Here is an 18,401-nt window from a genome sequence, read left to right as displayed (position 1 = left end):
ACAATATATTTTTAATTTTTTTGGCAAGGGAAAATGTTGAAAAGGAGTACAAATGTTGTTCTATTTTGCGTTAGAAAAATGCGGCCCTTGACGCATCAAAATTGGTATCAAAAGAGGGAAAAAAAAAAAAAAAAAAAAAGATATACATATGCATATATATACACATATATACAAATGTAAAGATGTAAACCCTATGTAACACGCGTATGAGATTCGTGCGTAATTGCGTACGTTCCTCTCTTTATATTACAACATCATGAGGGAACAAATTGTGGAATTAGAGGATTGTAAATTACGAAATAAAAGTTTGCAAGTATGAACATTGGGGTACATGAGCGTGCAAAGTTTTTACACGACTTTTAGCAACACTTCAAAACCCTTTTTTTTTTTTTTTTTTTTTTTTTTTTTTTTATCTCCTGCTCACACCTTTCCTATACCAAGTGAACCTGCAAAAGTTTTAAACAAAAAAAAAAAAAATAAAAAAGTAAAAATAAAAAAAAACATAAAAAAAAAAAAAAAAAAAAAAAAAAAAAAAAAAAAAAAAAAAAAAACAAAAATGTATGATTTTTGTTTTTTTTTTTTTTTTTTTTTTTTTTTTTTTTTTTTTTTATTTTTTTTTTTTTTTTTTTTTTTTTTTTTTTTTTTATCTCCTGCTCACACCTTTCCTATACCAAGTGAACCTGCAAAAGTTTTAAACAAAAAAAAAAAAAATTAAAAAGTTAACATGAAAACAAGCATGAACAAAACAAACATAAACAAAACATACATGAACAAAACAAATATAAACAAAACATACATGGACAAAACAAATATAAACAAAACATACATGGACAAAACAAATATAAACAAAACATACATGGACAAAACAAACTTAAACAAAACAAACATAAACAAAACAGGCATGAACAAAACAAACATGAACAAAACGAACATGAGCCAAACAAACATGAACAAAACGAACATGAGCCAAACAAGCATAAAACATTTCTGTTGTTGTAAAATTCATTGAAAAGACAAAAAAAATTATATATATGCGCGAAAAATAGCGCACATATGGGAATTGTTCCTTTTTTTTTTTTTTTTTTTCATTTTATGGATAGCTTGTTGCAATTTAATCAATCTCTTTGGATTTTACACAGGGAAATAAAGGCAACCATTTTTCTATTTCACTTTTTTTTGTACTAGCGCCTGCTAATGCGGAATGAAGCATATACATACGATTGTTACGTGTGCACATGTGTGTATAAACACAAATGAGCCAAAGCTTCATGTGGGGATATGGTCTGGGTGTTTGTTGCCATTGGAGTATGTTCAAAAGTACAAAAATTTACACACACGTAAACAGAAGTAATAATGCGTAACTACTACCAAACATACATAAATAAACGTACACATATATATATATACACGCATAGGAATCCAACTTAAAATTTGAAATTGCTTGTGTACGCATATCGCATTTTTATACACATCAGTTCTATAAAAAAAAAAAAAACAGCATCAAAATTTTACACCTGTCAAAATGATCAATTAAAACCTTAGGAATATCGTCATCATGAATGCTAGTAATTGCTCAAAGAAAACATGCTTAATTTTAAATGTTTCATAAAATTAATTTTATTGCATTTACTTACATGTAATAGTAAATTTTTTTTGGTACATATTTAAGCATCCATTCAGATACGTATAACTCTTCTCTCGCACTCAAGATGTTAACTTGCGGAACGTAGAGAGACAGGTTGTGTGTTACATTATTTCAGTTCCATTTGTGAAATATATCTTTGCTAAAAATAAAATTAAATGAAATAACCCATGTGGATATGTATACACAGGTATACGTAACAAATTTGCAGTTAAATCTGCTTGTTTTTTTTTTTTTTTTTTTTTTGTTCTATAAATTGAAATTACATTCCCAATAATCTATCAACTGTGTCTGAAGGTTTATCTGTTCTATCTTGAATCCACTGTTTTACCAAAAATATATTGTTGTTCCATCTTTTAAGTTCGAAATTAAAAAAAAAAAAAAAAAAAAATTGTTTCTCCATGGTAATGGGTAGAATAATATCCAAGCGCTGATATATATATATATATATATATACATATACACCTTCACATACATGACTCCGCGAGCATAGGCACACGTAGGACATCATAGCAACGTGACAGGAATTTCGAACCTTTCTATAGACTCAACAGCACATTCATTTTGCATTTTCATCTTTTCTATTTGTTTTATATCCATCTTTTTTATATTTCCCAATTCATTTTTTTTTTTTCCCAACTCATTTATTAACGTTTTTACTTCTTCTAGTTTACTTCGCAAGTCATCCTATTTGTAAAGTTATATATATGTGTGTATGTGTGTAAAGAACTATGAATAAAAAAAGAAAGAAGAAGAATCACAGTTATTATTACCTGTGAAATGTTTAATGAGTTAGTCAATTCTTCATATCCTTCCTTTTCCCTTTTTACATTATCCTCGTATTCCCCCTTTTCTTCTCTTACAAAGAAAGAAATGTAACATGTTTTATATACATCCATGTGCAGGTTGTGCATGAGGTGTAAGTTATGAACGCTGTATATTAAGATATGTCATCTTTCTTATTATAGAATTGGTTAGGGGTACTTTATCTCTTGGAACGAATTCTGTAAGATTGATGACTCTTCCGTTTTCAGCACCCTTAAAAAGGAGCAGTAGAAATGGGGAGGGGGAAATAATTAAGAAACAGTGTTAGACATGGGTTTAGACACGTATGGTGAAGTACTTGATGTGGGCTTAGACAAGGATGACGATGCAGGAGAAGAAAATACAGTAGGGATAAATCGTGTGTATGGGAAAAATTGGGGAGATAATGAAAAGTGGTATCGTCACAGTAAGCTGCTAGGCACAGTAACATGCACACGTGCACATACCAGTAAATATTCTGTGAACCGACTTTCTCTGACCTCACTTTATTATCATCCACTAACTGTTGCAGCAAGTCTAATTTGGTTAACAATAGTTCCAGTGGACATGTATGTACATAGAAATGTTTTTAAAATGGACGATATGATGATTTAAGAAAAGCTGATATATATATATATATATATATATATTTTTTTTTTTTTTTTTTTTTCCACTTCATTTGGTTAAGTATATGTAAAAAAAAAAAAATAATAATAATAATAGTAATACTAATAGTAATAACAGTAGTAATAGCAGTAGTAATAATAAAATATTCACATGAATGTTAACCCTTTACGAACATAGAGCGGATTCCTTTCTTTTGACCCAGAGTCTCCAACTCCCTTAAAATAAAAAAGGATTCACTCTCCAACAGGATGTCATACAGGATTAATTTTTTTTCGTCGTTACTTTTTCCTTTTTTTTTCATTATCTCTAAAGTGTGCTTAGCAAATGGGTTGTTTTTGAAATGTAGGATACTTAATTGGGACACTATTTTAAAGTGAACTTTTTTTTTTTTTTTTCTCCTACTTTTTTTAATTTAGATCTGTAAGTTTATTCTGAATTTGTCCGTACACATGCATAGGTCAAGCTAATAAAGTAAATCCTTTGTCATCGCTTGGTTCATTTCTGCGTGTGTGTGTGTGTGTTTGTTTGTATGTATGTACACACATAGGTAACCATATGCACCTCATAAACCTTCAGTACCCCTGCTTAAGTGTCACCACCTATTTCTCACTATCTATCCCCCTAACTGAATACAATTTCTTACTTATTTATGTACCCAACCCCATAATATGAGTACATAAAAAATGATGTTGCCAATTTGCGGGTGCGAATTCAATTAAAAGCTTTGCAATTTTTTTTTTTTTTTTTTTTTTTTTGTCTATGTATAATAATCGTGGTGAAGTCAAAGTCACGTGGAAAAAAATCAAGAATTTTATTTTCCTTCTACAAAGTTACATGCACGCTAAAACGATGCTTGAAAAAAAAAAAGAAGAAAAAAAAAGAGCGATACAAGCACAAAACAGATTTAAATGTAAATACATATATATATATACATATGTAGCGATTTAAAAATGTGCACTACTAGTGTGGTAAATGCTGCAGCGGCTTATTCAACACGTTTTAAAAAAGTAAAAAAAAATAAATTCATATTTGTGAACAACATTTACACACGCTGAAATTTGAAATTGCTTATATCTATGCAACAGCAATAGCAACAACAACAAAAAAAAAAAAAAAAAAAAAAAAAAAAAAAAAAAAAATATATATAAATGTGAATGTGCACTTGCATGTGGGTCCAACTTTGGACTGCCTGGTTGTACGCATGTGCAGGGAACACACATACAAATGAATAATTCGAAATACGTCTCAATGTACATTCTTGGATGAGGAGATTCAATGCACATGTGATTAAAACTTGAAATATTTTTTTTTTTTCTTTTTCTTCTTTATCTCCTCATTTTTCACTTTTTTAGGTGGATCCACCTGTGCTGACACAAGTTTTGCCTTGTTGGATATTTCTTCATATTTGCTTAACTCTTTTTTGATATCTTCAATATTCGTAGATGGAGGATTGATTTGGAGTTTCTTCCCAGTTTCACTCTGTACATATGGAGTTGATATTCCGATATTACTGAATGGTGTAATGCCTCCTCCTCCAGCTTCTGAAACGTTAGATGCCTTACTCATCATAGAAATGGATGAATTTATTTTGTATTTGACATTTGAAGAAAATAAATTATTTTGTGAAATGGGTACTTGTTCTTTTTGTAATACTGTGTATGGCTTAATGTTTGATGGATTCATATAATTATTATTATAAACATATTTGGGGGTTTCATATCCTGATATAAAGGAAGTTAAATCTACAGATGTTGCACCACTTTCCATAAAAGGTGTGTAGGACCCATTTATTTTAGTATTCGTTGCAACACTGTATATACCACTATTAAAATTATTTTTTAACATATCTTCATTGATATTTTCATTTAAGTGTATATTTACATTTTCTGAATATATAGCATCACTTTTCTCTTTCTGTTCTTTTGATTGACTTTTCTTTTTCTCCTCTTTGTTACCATCGTCTATGTATTCATTTCCTTCTTCTACTTCCTCTTCTCCCTCTTCTGAATTTTCATAATTTTCATCAATTTCTCCCCATAAAAAATCATCCGGAAACTTACTGCTATTTTCGCTAGTATGTTGCGATACAAAATTTCCATAAACAATATTTCCTGACTCGTCAACATTATCGTATCGTGGTTTTGCTCCTCCTTCTTGATCTTTATTTATACTACTTTGAATGTTTGCTGCACCTTGACAGATAGAATTACTCTGGGTATTTGTATCCCCCTGAGTGTTGGCACCCATGTGTGCACTTCCTACTCCAGTGGTGTTTTCATTAGCACTCATGCCAATGGTTTTACCTGATCCAGATTTATCCTGTGTAAGTTCATTCAAACCTGGGATATTCAAATAAGGAAAGGAAGGAGGTAATCCATATTTCTGCATATTAAACAACCAAGGGAGTGGTTCATTGGGATCGATATTTAAGGCTTTTCTTAATTTTTCTGAAATAACACCTGGACGAAACTTTTTTGTTTTTAACTCAAATTCTTTTCCTTCATAATAAAGATCTGCAAATTTTACTAATTTTGGTTTTGTTGCATATTTAAAGAATGCATCATGAAGTGTTTGATAGTCTATATCCATGGTATGTAATTTTGGCCTTACTCTATCTCGCATTTTTTGTTTTAGCGACTTTTGTTCTTCTTTTTCTTTTATAGCTTGTCTTATTTCACTAATTTTCGTATCTTCAATATATGGTGGCAATTTATATGGAATTTTTTCAGTTCCTCTTTTTCCATGCATATATTTTCTTTTCTGGCACCATTGCTGTGGTACTGGTACTGAATCTTTTAAACATTTTAACCATACAAAAAAAAAGGGATCGCTAGCTGTTGTGTCCCATATTTCTACAAGTTCTGGTTTTTTAGCAAATTCTTTTAACTTCATAACTGAAGGTCTATTTAACAATTTCAATGCTTTTTTTGAAATGGGTTCTTTATTTTTCATTGTTCCTGCCTCCTCTTCTGCATCTTCATCATCTTCCTCTTTCTCATCATCTTCTGATGAGATATCATCTAAATTCTTTTTCTTTTTTTCATAATCAGTGTGATCTTCAGGGTCTACATACCCATCCTTATTCCCTTTGAATTTTATGTATACATCTTGAAAATTTTTGAAAATTTCTTCCTCGATGTCTAAGGTGTGGGTGAAAGATGAAGAAAAATCCACGTAACTACATGAACACACTAATAATGTTGTATGTTTGTGTAACAACACATCCCTTCTCCCATGTAATTACACAGAGTACTAATACATTTATACACGGGGGACATGCTCCAATGCACATACGCAACGGGCATATAGACATGTAGTTGTTCTACATGGAGAATATCGACACGTAGATTGACAAGCAGAATATCCACATGTACATCTACATGGGATATATCCTTATGAATACAAAAAATTATTTTCTGAACACTCCATGTTTTCTCGCATCCCCACCTTCTTCTACGTACTCCACGTATGGTTCATATTGATAATTCCTCAATATGTCTTTATTCACACCATTCGACGTATCGTTTTTCTTCTCCTTCTTCTCCTTCTTGGCATTTCTCTTTTTCTACATGGAGGAAAAAATGCGAAACATATGTAGAATCACCCATGGGTTATATGCACATATATATATGTGTGTGTGCATAAATGCAGATATACATCATGTAAGCAGAAGCGATTCTATATTTGTTCATAACACGTGATGCCAAAAATGGTTTTACATATTATGTGTGTACTTAATTTTTCTCTTTTTATACATACTATTTTTTTTATAAGGTTTTTTGCCTTGGTTGGGTTACTCCTCCGTAGCTCTTTTAATTTTTTAATGTCAATTAGATCTGCCACAGCCATGATTTTTCAAGTTATGCGACTTTTGTTTAGCTAAATTTTCCCTTCCCACTTTTCGCTCCTTCGCTTTGATTTTATGACTTTCCTAAAATTGCATTTTTTACCCTTTCGCCCCCTTATATGCTCACGAGAAAAAAACGCAATTGTTGAATAAAATCAATTTAGGTATCAATTAACCACGTTTCCAGCGCGATCTCATAAAATCATTAAAATATAAAAAAACGGACTTTATTTTGAACAAAAAAAAAAAAAAAAAAAAAAAAAAAAAAAAAAAATAATATATATTTTGCACGTTATTCACTAAACATAATTGCACTTTAAAAAAAAAAAAAAAAAGAACCACTTTTTATTAAACTCATTACTTTGTACATTTCTCATTAGCTAAAAAATATAAAATAAATGTTAGAAGGAAAAAGAGAGAGGTATATGTATGTACAGATATAGGTATATATCGCATATGTATTTTCGTGGTCTCCATCAGCGCACGTTGTGCGTACAATTTTTTTCCTTATATGTTTTTTATGGCTATAACGCATCATCATGTATATTTCCTTGTGGCCTTGCTTTTTTGCATTTTTGACTTTTAGATTTTTTACATTTTTGCCGATTTTATTTTATTTTTTTTTCTCATTCTTAATATGTTTCCCCTGCTTCAATACTCAGCACCCTGGTAAGAGGTTTTGTATTGTGAACAAATCGGGGAATAAGAACTACTAAATCATGTTTATTTTCCCTTTTTTTACATTTATTTTGTTTATTTTGTTATTTTTTCTCCGTTAGTGGAGCAAGCATACACTTCCATGCGACGATAACTTTAAAATCTCGCAAATTTAAAAAAAAAAAAAAAAAAATGTTGACTTTTTCCCAAGTTGTAATGCTCTGCATTCGACACGTCCTCCAAACTGTGACAGCAGAATAAAAACAACTAAATAATTTTATATATATCCCTCGTCTATTTGATCATAATAAACACTTAAAGAAAAAGCATGAAAAGGGATGAACTTTGGGAAAATATACACATATATATATATATATATATATATATATGTGTATATTCCTACAAATATGTGCTTATAACATAACATTCCAATGTGTAATGCTTTTGCTTTAAAAGGCAATTTTATTTTACTATCCCCAAAAATATATACATATAAAGTTAAACTTAGCTATTTGCTTAATAACAAATAAGAAAAAAATATCATTAAAAGAGCTCATAACTTAAAGGGTGAACAACTAGAAGAAAGCATTTATAAAAAGAAAAAAAAGAAATGCACAAATAGCTAGTTGACATTTATATGATGACAACTATTTTTTTATTTTTTCCAATTCTTTAAATTCCCTCAAAGGATAACAAGACATTTTTGATTACATTTATTTGTTCATTTTGTATCACCATTAATTCGTGAAACCGTGAAATGTCATTCTGTCTTAGTTCTAGAAAGTCAGCAAAGCGTCTTCTCATGTTTCTCTTCACTGAAAATGTAAATGAGCATGTAGTACATATAACCACATTCTTGTAACACATATATATATGAAAGTTTTTTTATGCATGCACTTGCAATCGCATGGAGGGGTGAATTATCTCCTCACTCTAAATCATTTCAACATTTTTTAGCCTTCATTTTAAGGATTTTCAAAGGTGTTATCTATTTATCATACTTTCATTATTCTTTGTTCGATGCATCCATAACTGAAATATAGAAAATTATAAAAAAAAAAAAAAGATGTTAATAGAATAGCAGTTAAAGAAAAATAAACCCAAAATAACGACAAATTTTTTATTTACACACATGGAAAAATACTGTATAGCAATTTTTTTCCCTTTAAACATTGTTAATAAAAATATAGTCAAAGTATCAGACAAAATGTGTACAAAACTCTTACAGAATAATAACTCAAATGTGCAATCATGGTAGTTCTTTTTATTATTGTTTTAATTTTTTTTTTTTTTTTTTTTTTTTGGTTAACGTTTCTATTTTCTTCTAAAAAAAAGTTAAACATTGGTTGTGCCGATTTCTCCTTTGTGGAAAATAAACTGAACAAATCAGGCATATTTTTTTCCTTATTTTGGGCCTAATGTAGAAAAAAGCAATTGCAAAAATAAAAATTTGCTTATAAATTCAAATGCGATATTTATAATTTTTTCTATGTTATTCAAAAATAAAGAGTATTTTTTTTTTTTTTTCTGCTTGTGTCCCCTAAATTATAAGTAAAAGGGTGCATAATAAGAGAAGATAAAAGTGCCCCTGTTCGAAAAAAATACACAAAAAATATGCATTTCCAAGTGCAAGCATCATACAGTTCTAACATCAAAAGTGAAAACTTCAAAAAATGTAACAACCTAGTCGGGTATATAAAAAAAATATATTTTGTACTTTGGTTTGGGCAAAACTTGATCTTTCAGAAAAAGGCCTATTAGGGTCTATGCATTTTATGTCTGCAAATTTCCAGATTAATGTAACTAGCGAAAGCAGAAAAAGGAATTTTTGCTTGTTCATTTTTTTTTTTTTTTTTTTTTTTTATAAAACCTAATACGCAAGTACACAAATGAGGGAAAAGTCAGACAAATTACTAAGAAGAAAATGTTTAAAATTAAAATTAATAAAATAAGGCAAAACGAAGATAAATAAAATAATGATTATGTGTTAATTACATCAATAAAAAAGTTACACATTGAAAACATTGAAAAAAATACTTTATTAACTAAAAGAGGAAAACCCCTCAAAAAAAAAAAAAAAAAAAAAGCTCAATTTAGGAACACACAGTATGCAGAAAAAATTGTTGTTTCATATTGGAAGCACCCTAATATAACCTATGTACATAAATAAGCATGAGCATATGTTTACATTTTCACAGGTGTGTAATATTCGAAAAGAAATGATGAGATGCACATTCACCTAGGAACAGCGCTGTTCATCCTGTAAACATGTTTCATTATGCTTTTTTATTTTTAGCTTTTCCTATCTATTCGTTTGTGTATGTACACTAAAATGTAATTATGTGTGAATATGTTGGTATTGTTTACCTAATCATATTGGAAAAGAAAAAACGTCACGTTTAACTGTAGACATGTTTTCTATGTTAAAGGTAATTTCCAAATTTTATAAATTTATTCACATTTCGTAATTTTTTAAAAATAACTTCTTTAGAATGCGATTTAAGGAAAAATATTACAAATTGTGTTATTTACATTTACTTGTTTTTTTTTTTTTTTTTTTTTTTTTTTTTTCCATTAACTCAAGAGAAAATATTCTATATAATTCCCAACTTTTAGAAATAATATACATATATATATATATATATATATTCATACCTACTTAAGTCACATCGCTTCGTTTATTGATTGTGAAATTTACGTACATTTTAGAATTACAACATTTGCACCTAATTTAACAGCTACTTTCAACTTTTTATCTTTCTTGAGAAAGATAATTAAAAATGGTTAAGAGCAGCATGCTCGCAAACTGACCGTATGAATGTTCATGCGAAATTTTTTTCGACCCCTTTATGGTCTTAAACCAAAAGCTAAAAAAGAAAAAAAAATTAAATGCAAACATCGTTCTATGCAATAATATCTTCCTTCCTAAATGAGACTCTCTCAACGGATACATATTACTCAGAATGTTATGATAAAAAAGAACAAAATTATATGAAATCAGTAAAACCGCACTACTTCGATTTTAAAAAATGTCATAAAATACAAATAGAAAATAAATTAAATGAAAAAAGCTTAAGTATGCAAAAGACATGTCAGAATTATCGTGATATTGAATGTACAAACAAGATATATAATGGGGATATTAAAAAAGAAATGGAACATTTTCATAAATTTGTTTATTATGATAATAAAAATTCTTTTTTTTGTAGTGAATATTATGATCATATGAACGATTTTTCAAATGTGTCTAATGAATGTTTTGATGCAAAACACTACTTTGGTGCATTTCTAAATTTTCCAAATTTGTCTGCATTTAGCCATATTTCCAAATTACCAAATTTTAAAAAAATTAAAAGAAAACATTTTTCGAAAAGAGAAAAAAGTGACAAAAGCCAAAACGAACTTTTTAAAAGAATAATAAAAAAACATTTAGACTCAGTTGACCAATACACACATAATCTTAGTACTCGTAGAAAAGTTGAGTTTACTAATTTGCACAAAAATGGTGATATAGGCAAGAAATATAAAAGAGGTGAAAATTTCCTACCTGTAAAATCTAAAAATGTCTTGTGTAAATATTTTAATATATTAGATATAAATCCGAGGGAGGGGAAAAATAATATAACGACACGAAAATTCAAGGAACATAACTCCACTGATGTTATGAATCATCAGAATAAAAAGAAGAAAAATCAAATGATATTTCTACAAAGATGTGATAAAATATCAAGTGATGAAAAAAGGAAATTTCTAAAAAAAATAAACTTGCATTTTAGTAATTGTAAAAGCATTGGAAGAGACATTTTTATATCCTTAAATGAGCCGAAAAGGTTTAACAGGCTTTCCATTTTTCGAAAAAAACAAAATGAATATGAAGAAAAGGAGGGTGACGATAAATCAACAAAATCGGAAGATATTCAATCGTACACAAATTTAACTCAATATAAAAAAAGGATTCAAATAGTGTCTTGTGACGATATAGAATTTTACAAAATAATGCGAAAAAAGATGAAAGAGAAATACAAAAATAAAATAAACTGCTTAAATACAATCCGATCAAATAACAAAACTTGTTCAGATTTTAAGATGAAAAAATTACAGCGTCGAAATGCTAGACCTAATGAATACTTTGCTAAAAAGTTGGAAAACGGGAGAAACTATCAAAGTGAAACAATATGTGATTGTAATGACAGTGACGCTCAAGCGATAAATGAAAAGTGTAAATGTGAAATGATAGGCAGGCTCCCTTTATCCCAGGGTACCACCAACGTAACCAATCTTACAAACGAAAAAAATGACAAAATTGAAAAAAATATTTTCAAACGGTTTTCTCCTAAATGTGCACAATCAGGAGGAACAGGAAATAATGGTACTCAAAATAAAAACCATCAACCCGTTGCTAATTTAAGTAAGGTCAAATATAATATCCCCTACAAAGGATACACACTTTTGAATTACCAAAATGGACATGTACACGATTGCTGTATGAATAAGAAAGAGGGAACAATAAAACCACAGCATATTATTACTATTAGAAAAGGAGGATATACTAAATGGAATTTTTCTAGTGATGGAGAAGCAAATAATCCAGAGTGCAATATAAATTTGGAACCCCTTCGATTTATTACTTCTGATGATTTTGGTAAATTTTTTAAAAACGAAGAGAAACATATCACCGCTTGCAAAAGGGATAACCAAGCAGATGATATATCTGAGAAAAAAGAAAAGAGCAGTACTAGCACTCATAGAAATAGTATCAGTACATGTAATACAAATCCAGAAGGAATGAAAAGATTACAAAAAATTCATAATAATGTGAAGGGAGAGAAACCTGAGATGTGGCATAGAAGAACCCAAATTTGCAACAATAAAAGTGACGATTTGAACAAGGTAAAACGGATGGAAAATGAGAATATAGGAAAAAACATCTCTCATGAAATGGACAATTGGAAGAATACATTTTTCTCTTCTATAGAGATAGAGAAGACATTCTTCAGTGACAATGATGTAACGTCTGATATAGTGGTAAAACATAATGAAAGAAACTATGGAGAAAGGAATAGGAAAAACGATATGTTCATCTCAAAATTAAAAAAGTGCAATTCAGAATATTCTGATTATGCGAAAAAAAAGAATTCGAATGATAATACATTTTATACTACAAGTAGTACTACGTGCACAAGCACATCTAAATCTGAAATTAGCCCTACTGATGATATTTATAACGATAATCATAAGTACGGTTCGATTTCATCAGAAGAATTCAAAAAAATATACGATGAGTCAAATGTAGAGAAATTAAATAAATGTCATATGAATGATAACACAGATGAATGGTTCCATTTCGATATGATGAATGTGGTACAGTCTGAGAAGATTCAGGAATATGGAGAAATGGGAATAGTCTACCAATCACAGTGTTGTAAAAAAAATGAAAATAGTCATTCTAAGAGTTTAAATGCAGAAACTGATAAAGAAAATATATATAACGAAGATATGTCATGTTGTGATAACTCAGATTGTGAAAAGGAGAGTAGAGCCAAACTAGGTGGTAATCACAACAACAATATGTACAATTTCACTAGTGGCATAACCATGAGAACTTCAGGTGATAATGATAAGGTGGAGAGCTGCAAATATAACGCTCTAATATCACCTCATAAGGGATGTGCACAATATCCAAAACAAATCCGTATGACCAAAACACATTTTCCACGCAACTGTAATGAGTTTTTTTCTCTCGTACATAGATCATTCAGTGATGATATCAACAAAATGAGGAATTACAGATACGAGAGAAATTACCCCATGGAAAAAAAAAAAACAACTAATTATTCTGACAAGATAAAATATTCATACAAAATCCAAAAAAAAAGAAAAGAAAAAAATAGAAAAGAAATAAATAGAAAAGAAGTAGATCCCATGGTTTTAGAAACTATGCAATGCAACAATAAAAAATTAGCACGAAAACCGAAAATTTATTGGTGCAAAAGAAGGCCATTTTGGGAAAACAAATATGTTAAAGAGAAAATGGAAAAGAATAAGCAACATGAAATATATATCTTAACAGATAAAAAGTATAAAGAATATGAAAACAATTTATGCAAAAATTGGAAAGACAACTATGAAAATTCCCCAAAAGAATTTTCAATGATGGACCAAAGAAATCACAACTGTGTGAAATATAAAGATGGTAAAAAAAAAGAACTAAATAGATTTTCTTCAAATAATGACAGCATGTGTACATCAGTAAGTATACCTTTTCACAAACTGATATTCACAAATGAATCTCACAGAAAACGTGAAGATCGAATAATACCCCTTAGTGGAAATATGCCAAAGAGGAGTTACACAACTTCCTTTCTACATAAAAAATTCAATTTAAGCAGTAGGAAATATTCACCTATTAATACTGCCTCATTAGTTGATACAAATAAATACGACAACATGAAGATCAGAAGCTTTCCCTCCTTTATGCAATCGCATGGGGAATCTACCACCACGTTACTGTTTTCTACTGATGATAATGTTAAAGGTTCAAAATGTGTGAGTAAATATGGAAAAAAGCTCACAGTGAGCTGTTCATCTGATGATCACTCGAGTCGGAACTATATAAATGTTGATTGTCATTTGAAGGAAGATTTTCCACACCCATTTCTTGTGGAAAGGACTCCCCCGATGGAGAATGGGAACAGCAGAACTTGTAATAGCAAAAATGAAATCAATTGGAGCAGCAAAAATGAAAGAAAGACAAACCTGAATAGTATTTATACCGAAGGGTTGGTCGACAAAAATGAGGTGACAATTACGAACAGTGCAGAAACAACCATTTGGAAAAAACAAAGTCAAGCATATCCTACACCGGATGGTAGCACATTACCAGATGGAAACAAAATAATTAGATGTGTAGTATCACCTTATCCTTTGTCTTCTCCTTTTCCTCCAACCACTAATAAGTTCGTTTTAAGTGACAACAACCCAAAGAACACGGAACTTTTCATGTTTTATAAAAGTGATACAATAGAAAATGATAATAACTGCGAAAATAATAGCACATTATTCACTTGTATACATAGAATAAATAAAAATGAACAAAAAAATACACAAAGAAGGGAAAATTATCTAAAAAGGGATTGTATTTATAAGAATAGTCCGCTTGTCAAGGAAGAAAAAATAAAGTTTCCCAACTATATGAATGGAAAAGAGAAGATAAATTACAAATTTTCCATTCAGAACAACTTGATACAGGATGAGGGGACTAAAAATGTTTGCTACAAAATATATATAAATAATAACAATCATAATGGTAGCAATTGTGGCAATAATAATAGTAGCAATAGTGACAATAATAATAGTAGCAATAGTGACAATAATAATAGTAGCAATAGTGGCAATAATAACAATAGCAATAATAATAGAAAAAACAATCGTTTCATTAATGTAGAAAAGATTAACATAAAATATGAACATATTTCAGAAAATAATTTAACGTGGAATTGTTTTAACCAGGAATTGTGTCATGATGACGGTACCTCTAAATGGGCAGAAAAAAAATCTACCATATCTGAACACACAAATTTAAAATCTTCAACTGAAAATAATAATTGTGATCACAATGTGAATTATGAAATAAGACACTTAGCAATCACCGAACTGGGGTATTACAGAAACCAAGTTATTAATTCTGTTGTCCCTCTAAGTTGTAAAACCAATTTAAAAAAAAACCGAAATAAAATACACTCAATTGATCATAAAGAACTTTGCATTAATGGAAACGGAATTTTAAGTAATTCCTATAACATTGTGAGAGAATACTGCTCCTCAAGAAAGAGATGTATTTATTTTCCATATCTCGACAAGAATAATAAGAGGAGGACACACTGGGAGGATGAAAGAATTGTAAACAGCCAAAATGAAAAGTTAAAAAATGGGATCAATGAAAATAGAGGTAATAATGACTGTGGAAAAAACAGATACAAGGAATCCATTTTTGAGAATTACATAAAACAGAAAAAGCTCAATTTATGTAACGATTCTTCCAATGATATCCGATATATGGAAGAAAAAGAAGTTTTAAAAGATCAGAATAATAGGATTGACAACACTGGGGATCACTTCAATGCGGACGCTAATTTGATTACCTTGGAGAAGACAATCAATTTTGAAATGGAAAAAAGATCATCTGGGAAAATTAAAATATGTAGAACTCCCACTGTTAATGATTATGTACAGATTGAACAAATGCCAACTAGCGAATTTGATGAAGGTAACAAAATGAAAAAACTACCCTCAACATGGGATCATATAAAAAATGAAAAAAAAAATCAGATAATGAGGGAGAGCAATGAAATGGGTAGTACGACACAAGCAGAACAAATCCAAGATGATGGTGCTACCATTTATAGGGATAATTTATTAGTCAATAAAAATTCTGCACAAGTTATAAAAAAATGCAGTTCCATTCCAGATGGAATAACTCATGAGAAATACTGGGATACGAATTTTTCAAAAAATGTTGAAATAAAAAATACAACTTTTAGTGGAAATTACAACATAGAAGAGAAGCTAAAATTAGAAGAGAATAGGGATAATATTACTATAGACAAAGAAATGCAGGTAAATAACGAAAATAACAATTTTTTAAAAAGAAACATGCAAAAGGGTAATTTAACGAACATGCTATCTTTTACAAAGGATTTTTTTAACGTAAATTCGAAATATGATAAGAATAATTTGGTTCCTACAAGCAGAGGAAAGAAGCTAGAAATTTCCAATCCTGCAGAAAAAACTGAAGATTCTTGGAAATTTTTGTACAATTGTAAATCGACAAAAAATGTTGATGATAGACCTTCTTCTTCTAGTGTCGAATTGCCTAACATTTCTAGTAGAACATCACCTACTAATAAAATAACAAAGAACGCGACAAATGAACCCATTACAAAAGAATCGCAAACCAACTATTTGATAGAGTGGTATCCAGGTTTTGATATTCCAATAGGGACACATGGAAGGTCAATATTACGAAAAGCGCTACATCAAAAAAGGATGACAAATGTTAAAATGTGTGATGAGCTTTTATCATCAAATAATTTATTTCCAACATCTAGATCAACTTTTGGTGATATGAAAATAAAAGATTTATATAGAGCTGCACATATTTTAGGTGTATGGAATGTTGCTGAAAAACATTGTCTATTGGCTTGTGAACGAAATGGATATAAAAAAGAATGGATTTCCATGTTGAAAAAAAGTGGCATAAAAGTAACCATCAAAGCTCTCAAGGAAATGAGAAGTAGGTATTTAATGAATACTAAAAAAATTAAAAATTCAAATAAAAAGAAAAAATTCCAAAAGGGTGATAATTTGGAGAAAAAGAACCATTCTTGTGTTACCCTTTTAGACGAACCTAGCGTTAGTTGCAATTTTCCAACTGATCAAAATGGTAATCAAATGTGCACTATTTCTATGAGTCCTGTATCAAGTCCAAATTGTAAAAGTGTAAATCGTGCATGTAATAGTATAGATGAAGAATACAGCTATCACTGTAATGTACTCCCTGAAAAGGTACATAATAATAGAACCCGTTATAAGACAATTTCCATGATTCCACAGAACAATGAAAACCAGAAACAACCTTTTAATAAAACAAATGAATCTTTCCTGCAAATGTATACAAAAAAAGAACAATGTGAAATGATCAGTAATGTAAATTATCAAAATGGTAGGACAGTAAAACCACAATTTCTAAAAACTCATAATATCTTATCTATTTCAGAAGTGAATAATGAGAATGTTATAAATCCTATAGGTATATCCAATAATTTAAACATGCTAAATATAAATAATTCAGTAAATAAAATGCCCCTCTGTCATCCCGTAAGGGATATTTTTTCTAACTCGATTGATCTATCTTTAAACAATGCAATAACTAATGAAATAGACATAAAAAATGGCATTAATGTTAAAAATGGCATTAATGCTAAAAATGGCATTAATGTTAAAAATGGAATTAATGCTAAAAATGACATTAATGTTAAAAATGGCATTAATGCTAAAAATGATATTAATATTAAAAATGACATTAATGCTAAAAATGACAGTTGGGAGAAAAAAAATTACCAGATTTTTAATAAAAATTTGTTGAATGGAACGGAAAAACTTATTTTTCAAAATCCTAACCAGCATAGTAATATATCATTCACTGATAAAGAACTCACCACCAGTAGAATAATTCACATGGAAACTAAAAGGCTATGCTAGTGGCCTTCGATTGGTGAGAAATCTCTCTATAATACATGAAAACATTAGAAACAACAAATAATTTCAAAATTGAAATGTCCAATAGTCTGTTCGACAAAAAGGGTACTTCTTACTGCACGAAAAAAAAAAAAAAAAAAATAGATGAAATGGGGATAGAAAGAATAGCTATGATGACAAGGTCTCATGTTTAATGGGCATACCTCCCCACACACACTAACATGCATACACGTTGTACTCACAAAAAAAAAATTGTGTAAAACATAGTTAGAGGACAAATTTAAACATGCACCAAAACAGAGGTATCTGTTATATGTAAAGAAAAGTAGTTTCACTTCTCCTGCAAATGGCTGTGAGGGAAAGGAGAATGCTCACTGGAAGAAAAAATAAAAATTATGCTATGAAAACTGCACCTAGCAAATAAGAGAACTTTTCCCACGGACGCAGCAAGCATTTTGAGAAAAATAGATTATCTATGAAATGTAAATTCAGATATTACTACGACTTTTGATAGAGGTACAGATATGTGAGCCTTTTCAAAATTAATATGTGTAAAAAATAAGTGTT

The 18,401-nt window shown here is 29.6% G+C and overlaps 4 protein-coding genes across 4 annotated transcripts; 1 reads left to right on the top strand and 3 right to left on the bottom strand.

Moving 5' to 3' along the window:
* Positions 1-1,756: 1,756 nt before the first annotated feature.
* On the bottom strand, positions 1,757-3,374 carry PGO_124680 (meiotic nuclear division protein 1; the record flags this gene model as incomplete). Its single annotated transcript, XM_028689258.1, has 7 exons — positions 1,757-1,784; positions 1,909-1,995; positions 2,178-2,329; positions 2,416-2,500; positions 2,627-2,680; positions 2,914-2,983; positions 3,236-3,374. The coding sequence occupies 7 exons, from the start codon at positions 3,372-3,374 to the stop codon at positions 1,757-1,759; spliced, it is 615 nt and encodes a 204-aa protein (XP_028545059.1).
* Positions 3,375-4,360: 986 nt separating this feature from the next.
* Positions 4,361-6,922, bottom strand: PGO_124670 (splicing factor 3B subunit 2; the record flags this gene model as incomplete). Its single annotated transcript, XM_028689257.1, has 3 exons — positions 4,361-6,213; positions 6,521-6,638; positions 6,833-6,922. The coding sequence occupies 3 exons, from the start codon at positions 6,920-6,922 to the stop codon at positions 4,361-4,363; spliced, it is 2,061 nt and encodes a 686-aa protein (XP_028545058.1).
* Positions 6,923-8,249: 1,327 nt separating this feature from the next.
* On the bottom strand, positions 8,250-9,417 carry PGO_124660 (hypothetical protein; the record flags this gene model as incomplete). Its single annotated transcript, XM_028689256.1, has 4 exons — positions 8,250-8,392; positions 8,579-8,609; positions 8,888-8,992; positions 9,295-9,417. The coding sequence occupies 4 exons, from the start codon at positions 9,415-9,417 to the stop codon at positions 8,250-8,252; spliced, it is 402 nt and encodes a 133-aa protein (XP_028545057.1).
* A 1,238-nt stretch (positions 9,418-10,655) lies between these two features.
* PGO_124650 (hypothetical protein) lies at positions 10,656-17,837 on the top strand (the record flags this gene model as incomplete). The annotated part of the gene is made up of 1 exon (XM_028689255.1): positions 10,656-17,837. The coding sequence occupies one exon, from the start codon at positions 10,656-10,658 to the stop codon at positions 17,835-17,837; it is 7,182 nt and encodes a 2,393-aa protein (XP_028545056.1).
* Between the last annotated feature and the right edge of the window lie 564 nt (positions 17,838-18,401).

This window comes from Plasmodium gonderi (genome assembly GCF_002157705.1).
Source record: "Plasmodium gonderi DNA, contig: Chr12, whole genome shotgun sequence".
Lineage (NCBI taxonomy): Eukaryota > Apicomplexa > Aconoidasida > Haemosporida > Plasmodiidae > Plasmodium > Plasmodium gonderi.
The sequence above is the reverse complement of the archived record's forward strand: the minus strand, read 5'-3'. Positions and strand labels throughout refer to the sequence as shown.